Genomic DNA, 8186 nt, shown 5'->3' with positions numbered 1-8186 from the left:
CTTCAGCCCTAATAAAGACTTCAACTTCAACTTCATTGGCACACAAAGGTTTTGGAAAGACACTTTAAATGACAAACAAAAACTTTGATAAGATGACCGTGAATTACGTGCTGTAGTGTCGTAATTGTCACTCCAGGTCGTTGCCAATTTTAAAAATATTGAATTAATGATGGAATTAGGCTGAAGTCTGTCTAAGGTGTACTTCCAAGAGACCTACATACCTACCACAATTCCAAGTATTCACCTTGAGAAAATCTGGTCAGCCAAATCGCATATGCAACTTGGAGAAAATGGAGGGATGATCATCTTCAAACCATCAACATTTGCATCTTAAAGAAACAATTATTCTTGACAGACTACAGCTTAGAGATATTTCACTGTACTATACACCGTATTATACTCTTCATGTTATCTTTTTAAAGACATCTTTCAAATGTTTTACTAAAGCCCTACTCCGAACATTTATGCTCGTTAAAACTGGTCCAATAAATCTATCCCGGAACTGGATAAACATATCTACAATAACAATGACCTTTAACACGCTGGTTTCCCCCCAAAAACAAACGAGGACGTGCGGTGGCCCTTGTGGACATTCCGTGCTTCGACCTATTGATCTAGCTACCAAAAGTCCCTGAACGAACGCACATCCGCCCCAAAAATACAAAAAAACCTTGGGTGGGAGCGTTGTGGAGTTTCCCAGCATTAAGTAAACTAGACGCAGCAGCACAAGCCGTATTATGTCCCAATATGCAAACCCGGGGGTGGTAGGGTGAGTGTTGCAATTTAAAAGAGATTGTGAGAGAGAGAGCGGGCTGTCCCTTCCCTCAAATAGAAGCCGAAAAGCCGTCTCCCAAACACGACGTCATCAACCCCGATTGCATTGATTGCGGTTTCGATTATCAATACGAGCGTCCCTTTCCAAAACGTCCCTTGTTGGGCGAGCGATTGCGCGCACCACAGACAGAGAGAGAGGGAGAGAGTACGCGAACGGGAGTTTGATGCTCTCTGCGCGCGACCGGACCCGTAGGTGTGCGCCAATGGACTAACAAAACACACCTTTAGGCCGCGGCACGGCAGGGGGCCCACAGCACCGTATGGCTGTCTGTCTGTGTGTGTGTCTTGTTCTGCACGTTTGATGATTCATTGAACAAAAACTTGTCCCGCGGCCACAAGACAGCGGTAGCCGCGGCTGGTTGGGCTGGCGGTAACGACGACGTCGTCGTTGTCGTGGTTGTTGTTTGTGAGCGCGAACGCAGTCGAACATGCGCGCACGCTCGCGCAACATCGGCGCGGGGTAACACAGTCTTAAGCATCCCGGCGCTGCGATCGGTCGCGTTTGTTTTTTGCTCTCTTCCAATTTCTTCGCGCGAGGTATAAAGATCATGTTGTTGGCGTTGTGTGTTCGTCGGATGATGATGATGATGTCCACCGTTGTCGCGATCGGTGTTGTTTGCGCCCGCCACCTGAAGAGTGTGTGAGCGCGCGCGCGCACGCTTGACGAGCCGGACACAAAGGAGTGTGTTTTGCCGCGGATATACAACACTTGTGGGAGGCGCACACGTTGCGCTTTTGTGTTATTGTTCTAACGTACAGTTTGATTCGAAAAAAAAACACACACACGAAAAAAAAGTTCACGCTCCTGCTGTTGTGCCAGTGCCAGTGAGTGGGTTTGTGGGAAAGGGAACTTACCCGCGTGTTTGGCCCTGCGACGGGTCTCTGGATCGTGTGTGGTTTGTGTATGTGTGTATGCGAATGTAAAGTTCTTTGTTTACGGTGTGTTGTGCTTCTTCAAACGGAGGTGGTGCGCGAGCGCGTGCCAACAGACACGTACACACACAACACCGTACACGTTCGCGATCGTGTGCAGAGTTCAATTCGAGTTCGTCCGCGCTGCTATCCTCCTGCTGTTCCTGTTTGCTTCCAAAGGTGCTACCCAAAAACAAAACTTCCGAAAAGACGAGCAAACGTCACGCCACCAAGGTGAGTAGTGGTATCCTTCTTCACACCATCTGACTCATCGATTTGCAGAGACAGAGATAGAGAGAGAGAGAGAGAGAGCACACGAAAAATTCCATTAGTCAGCTGTAACTCACGCACTCACGCCAGACGCACGCACGCACGATCTGGGAGTTTCCAAAACAAAAAATCGAGATGAGTAAAGCGAAGACCGGCGCCCGGCCGATCACGCTCCCAACCGTCGCAGTCGGAAACGGCAGACATACCAGGCGTTACGGCCCAACACTGCCGTGCACCAACAGCGGCAGCGCGCTCGCGGTTGGATTTGCGAAACTCCGATCGATGACGTCGCGCGATCGTGTTCGTGCGCGTTCGCGGAACTGTGAGTGAGTAAGCGGCGCGCATTATAGCATCATCTCTCGCGTACGTAACAAAAAGGGCGCTATGTGTGTGTTTAGTAGTGGTGGTGTTCCCTTCTGCTACTTACCGTCGATCGGAGTGCGGTGTGAACGGTGGAGCTAGAACCGTTTGCCCTCCCGTGTTTGGCTGGATCAGCTGTGTTAGAAAGGGCGTTGCGCGAGCTTGTTCTCTCTGCCAGGGGTGAGCAACCTGCAAACGGTGGCCTTTGGAAAAGATTTTTAGTCATATAATCGCAAACAAAAACTTATGAACACGTCATGGTTGTGGGACACTTCCTTGACTCTTTCTTATGGGCCGTGAACTTCATATGATGGAAATTAGACTCTCTTGTTAGACAGGCTCCTTGGAAATTCCCATTGGATTTGTCCAACAAGGGTGCTATAGCCCAATTCCCATACATTAAGTTCATTACACGTAAGAAGGAGTCAATAAAGTGTCCCACATTTATGAGCACTCCTGGAAAACGCTGTAATATACTATTTAGACAGTAACTAAAGGTTCTTCATTTATCTTTTGAGGAAACTATTTAAATCGGGAAAAAATCGTGTTGTTGAAAGGAGACTTTTTGTAGGTATTTTGAGCTTTTTGGTGGTATTGAGTTATCCGTTTGTGATTTGTTTTGTACTTCAGATGTTTGCATCTCGAACCTATTTGTCAAAATGATTAATTTTATTAATTGAAAAACCTTCTTTCGCTCTGTACAGTCTGTTTCCGAGTTACGCGGTTTCCGCGTTCCCGACGAATCCGCGTAACTCGAATATCCGCGTAAGTCGAATTTCACGTTTTTTGACTAAATACTGTTCATTATTCGCAGTTTTTGATTTAAATTAATACTTTTGTACACTTTATCATTTATTTGCTATGATTCGTGCAGAAAATTCTAATATTTCTGGCTTTTAGCGGTTTCAATTTGTTAGCAAAAATGCAATTTATACCGAACTTGAAGCAAATTGTACTGATTTGACATTTTATTTGTCACATTTAGAAAACCGCGCATCTCCGAATCCGCGTTAGTCGAGAACCGTGTAACTCGGGAACAGACTGTAGCGTTTATTTGAAAATGATACCTTTACTAAATGTTGATTAATTATTTGCTTATAAAACGATGCACATTTCTCGCAATATAGACCAATGATTATTCACTTACCTGGTGTTATGGATTTGTAGTCTATGCTAGATGTAGGAGTGTCCAAAATCCGTACCGTCAGCGTATCCGTTATCCCGGTTTAAATGGCGAACACCTTCTTTTCTTTTTTGCCATCTTTTTTGCCACCTTTTCTTCTTTTTTGTCATCTTTTCACCCCAGCTTGGGCTTACCACGCCCTCCTCTGATCTTGTGGCCGGCATAAAGGAACTTTCGAGCTGGGTCGTCCCTCGGTACAGCCAACCTGCACAACTTAACAACATGCCCGCGTTGGGTTTGAGCCTGGTATGGACTGTCCCCCCGTAGCAAGGACTGACTTATCCGACTGCGTGGTGCTGAATAAGTCTCGTAAACCTGTATCGTCAAATTTCCATCCGTATCACATGAACGATTAAACATGATTAGATTTACAGTATTCAATGAATGCAGCCTGCTCTATAAGTAAAACTTGGGAGAAGTTTCATCCTTAAAAAAAATGGATTTTTTCATTTAAAAAAATGTTAAAAATGAAACAAAATTTAAGGGCTTACCCGCTTGAAAACCCCTGACGCGCTAGGCGACGTTGTTCCGTACGCTCTTTGTTGACCTACTCTCCATACTGCACACACACACATTTGCGATCACCTCCACACATCCGCGACCGTCTGATCGAGTAGGCGGGTGCGCGACCGTTCTCTCAAAACCTTCCCAAATCATCATCATCATCATCAAACCGTCTGTGTGAGTTGCTGCTGGTGCCCTTCGCACGTGGTGAACGGTATGATGAAGACGACGCTACTGATGATGTTACTCTCTCACTCTCACTCACGTATTGAGCGAATTTCACGCTAGCGAACGATGACGTGTTTATCGCATTGTATGTGGCGTCAAATCAATCACCGCACACACCAGAGCGTACCCTCCAAACTCGTTCGTTCCCACCACTATCCCACCGACAATTCGGAACTGGATGATTCATGCAGTACACCGCACTTGGTGGAGCGATGGTCGCATCATCTAAAAAGGAGGAGCAAAAGGGAAGTTAGAAATAAAAACAATGATGGCACACACCGATGTCATACCGATCCATTACCACACACTCACCGCGGTCGTTCACATTATCAGACACCCATTAGTTCATCTCTATTACCGATACCTTCCCCGAGTGCGGGGAGGATTGTCATAAACTCACCAACTAGAAGCTACGGTGGTACCCCCCTGCGTGTCATCGTTTGTTTTAAGAAATGAAGATCACACTCTTATCAGACGACGAACCTGTTTTCCGCTTCGATTCGAGCTTCTCTGGACGCGCCCCGTCCAGTGTTTTGAAGGGCAATAAATTCCTCGCCCATGTTGAATGGGTTCCATTATGCACTGGACTAAACGACCGTTAGCACACCTTTTCCTTCCTTTTCCGTAGCCTGCTTTTTTCCGGGTCCGATGCGCAGCACAATGTGTCTTCTTGTAGCGCTCGTTAAAAAGTCCCACGGCTTACTGTGCTCGAGGGGGGGCACCCACAGCCCAAAGATTGCACATTAGCCAAAGGTGCTAATCGAACGGGCAAACATGTCTTCCCACAGCCTACTAAAGTGTGTGTCTCTCTCTCTGTGTCTGTACGATGGTTTCCCTTCATTACGCTAAATAAACACTCCAATTTAGGGGAACACTCCTCAAAAATTGTTAAAAAGCTTACCTGACGCTCTATCTTCCCTTTTCAGCATGCAATCTCAAGAGGAAGCAGAGGGCACGGAGGGTGTCCACAACAAACCTGCCGGCGGTGACCCTGCTCCAGCAAATCCACCGAGTTCGAATGAGTTCTACTTCCATCTGCCGGCTCGCTTTCCTGCCTCACACATGATGCCGATCGGGATCGGTGTACAGGGTGCCGTGTGGTAAGCCTTCATGCCTCTAGAATGAGAAGAAACAATAATTTAGCAATATTTAATCAATGTTCTTATCTTAACATTACAGTAGTGCAGTGGATATAAAGACGGGCAGAAGGTTAGCAGTGAAGAAGCTGTCGCAACCATTCCAGGATGTTACCTTTGCCAAGCGCGCCTACCGTGAGCTGAAGCTGATGCGGCTTGTCGATCATCCCAATGTGAGAGAGGCTTTCTTTTTTCTCTGCTTCTCATCACTGCACCACTAACATCTTCTCCTAACAACAATCTTCCAGATCATTAAGCTCCTGTACGCGTACACCCCGCAGCAAACGCTCGACACCTTCCGCGATGTGTACTTCTTCACCGAGCTGATGGACAGCAGCCTGCAGCACGTGTTCGGTACCAAGCTCGACCACGAGCGCATATCCTTCCTCGTGTACCAAATGCTGTGCGGCATTCGCTACCTCCACTCGGCCGGCATCATCCACCGGGACCTGAAACCCTCCAACATTGTGGTGCGCAAGAACTGTACGCTCAAGATACTGGACTTTGGGTTGGCGCGCAGCATCGACACCAGCTTCACGATGACGCAGTACGTCGTGACGCGCCACTACCGAGCGCCCGAGATCATCCTCAACATGGAGTACGACACCAAGGTGGACCTATGGTCGATCGGCTGCATCATGGCGGAGCTGATCACGGGGGCGGTCCTGTTCCCCGGCACCGACCATGTCGACCAGTGGATGCGCATCGTCGAAACGCTCGGTACGCCGCGGCCAGAGTTTATCGCACGCACAACGCCCGGCACGCAGCGATACATTAGCAATCAGCCGGTGGTGGCGGGCCGTCCGTTTGGGGAGCTGTTTCCGGACGAGGTGTTTGAGGGGATGGCTTCGCCGAATGTGCCCCAGCTGACGAACGATGCGGCAAGGGACTTTCTGCGCCGCATGCTCGCGTTTGATCCGATGGAAAGGATTTCGGTGGACGAGGCGCTGGCCCATCCGTACGTTAGTGTGTGGTACTACGAGGAGGATGTGATGCGACCGCCGCCGAAACCGTACGACCATGCGCTCGATGCGCGGAACTTGACGGTGGAGCAGTGGAAGCGGTTGCTGTTTGAGGAGATTCAGGACATCCAGCGGACGATGTCGTTGGATGAGGAAGGGTGAAGGGAAGGGGGGGGGGGGGTTGCACAGTGGGATGGGAAGCAATCACACACACATTGAAGGCCATTTGCGTTTCCTTTCAAGAGGCTGTTATTTGTTAGTTTAGTTGCGTAGGGTAAGTAACGCTAGCTTTAAAACCCCTAGAGACTTGTGTATTGTAAGCAGAAACAGTAGTGGGAACGTTCCTCTCAATCTCTCCCTAGGCATTTATACTTATTTACGCTATTAATGTTAGTGCAAGTTGTAGCGATACGTTAATATTGTTTTTTTTTTTTCTCAGTTTCTACGGTAAACGCGTCTCGATTGATTTTTGGTCGCTTTACTAAGAACATTGTTTATTAAATAAATTTTTGTAGAATATTTGTTCTTTAATAACGGAGCGAAGTGAAATAATTACTTACAATTTCTAGTGTCTAAACAGCCCGCAATAGCGGTGCAGAGAGTCGAGTAGTGTTGGAGGGGGTGGGAGGAATGGCTTTTAGAAAAATGGGACACGACAAACGAGGGCCTTTCTTCGCGAGACGAATATTTACATCGACATACGTCCAACAAAATGGACACAAAACGAAGACGACGACGACGAGGCGGAGAAGATTGGAAAGAAAGAGTTTGGAATGAAAAAAGGTGGCGTGTGTGTTTTGTTTGTGTAAAAATGTACAGTAATAATTCCTAATAATTCGGCACACGCGGACAAACACACAAGCACAAACACGCGCGCAAATTCAGTAACGTAATTCACGAGCGCACCTTGGAGAGAGAGAGAAAAAAGAAGTGGAAAGGAATGGCAAAACACCTGACAGCGCAAGAGGGGGAGAAGAAAACGGGGAATTAAAATTACTCCGTCGGGATGTTGCACCGCTCGAACCCATCGAAGTACTTGTGCTCGAGGATCTTCTTCGCCGAGATGCGCAGCATCGGATCGTAGATAAGGCACTTCTGCAGCAGGTCGATACCGGCCGAATCCAGATTCGACACCTGACTAGCGAGATTGTTCTGCGTCCAGCAAGGGAAGGATGATTTGTAGTCCGGCAGCGAGGTCACCCCCGGCCAGATGTCATCCGTCGGCGTGCGCAGTATGCGGAACATCCGGAACAGCTGATCGATCTCCGAATCGCCCTGGAACAGTGGCTTCCGGGTGGCCATCTCGGCAAAGATACACCCAATCGACCAGATGTCCACGGGGCAGGAGTAGCGCAGCGACCCCAGCAGCACTTCCGGCGCCCGGTACCACAGCGTCACGATCTCGTGTGTGTAGTTGCGCACGGGGATGCCGAACGATCGGCCCAACCCAAAGTCGGCCACCTTGATCACGCCCTCCTTGTTGATGAGCAGATTCTGGGGCTTCAGATCGCGGTGCAGGACGCGCCGACGGTGACAGAACAGCATCGCGGCCGTGATCTGATACATGTAGCTCTTGACCAGATCCGCATCGATCATCTTCTCCGGCGGCAGGCTATCCATGTACTTCTTCAGATCCATCGACAGGAACTCAAAGATTAGATAGAGCCGGTTCTCCTCCATCAGCACGTCCTTCAGCGATACCACGTTCCGGTGCTTCAGCTCCTTCAGCAGGGATATCTCTCTGTGTGTGGAGACGGGGAGAGGAAGAAGGGGAGAAGTTAGTACGGGCACACACAC

At 48.5% G+C, this 8186-nt stretch overlaps 2 protein-coding genes across 3 annotated transcripts in view; one reads left to right on the top strand and one right to left on the bottom strand.

The window, feature by feature from the left end:
* Positions 1-978: 978 nt before the first annotated feature.
* On the top strand, positions 979-6927 carry LOC1269260 (stress-activated protein kinase JNK). 2 transcript variants are annotated; one of them, XM_061653782.1, is made up of 4 exons: positions 979-2556; positions 5218-5391; positions 5471-5600; positions 5676-6927. In XM_061653782.1, the coding sequence occupies exons 2-4, from the start codon at positions 5219-5221 to the stop codon at positions 6549-6551; spliced, it is 1179 nt and encodes a 392-aa protein (XP_061509766.1). In that variant the 5' UTR covers positions 979-2556; position 5218; the 3' UTR covers positions 6552-6927. The 2 variants fall into 2 exon arrangements, with proteins under 2 accessions (XP_061509766.1, XP_061509765.1); XM_061653781.1 differs by having other exon boundaries at positions 988-1980.
* LOC1269259 (cyclin-dependent kinase 1) overlaps positions 6856-8186 on the bottom strand; it is a 2320-nt gene continuing 989 nt past the window's right edge. Inside the window, exon 2 of the mRNA XM_307878.5 lies at positions 6856-8130. Coding sequence (XP_307878.4) covers positions 7383-8130 — 748 coding nt within the window. The 3' untranslated portion in view covers positions 6856-7382. The remainder of the gene's footprint in view (positions 8131-8186) is intronic.

This window comes from Anopheles gambiae, chromosome 3 (assembly GCF_943734735.2).
Source record: "Anopheles gambiae chromosome 3, idAnoGambNW_F1_1, whole genome shotgun sequence".
Classification (NCBI taxonomy): domain Eukaryota; kingdom Metazoa; phylum Arthropoda; class Insecta; order Diptera; family Culicidae; genus Anopheles; species Anopheles gambiae.
Note: the sequence above shows the minus strand (reverse complement) of the source record. Positions and strands in the feature narration are given on the sequence as shown.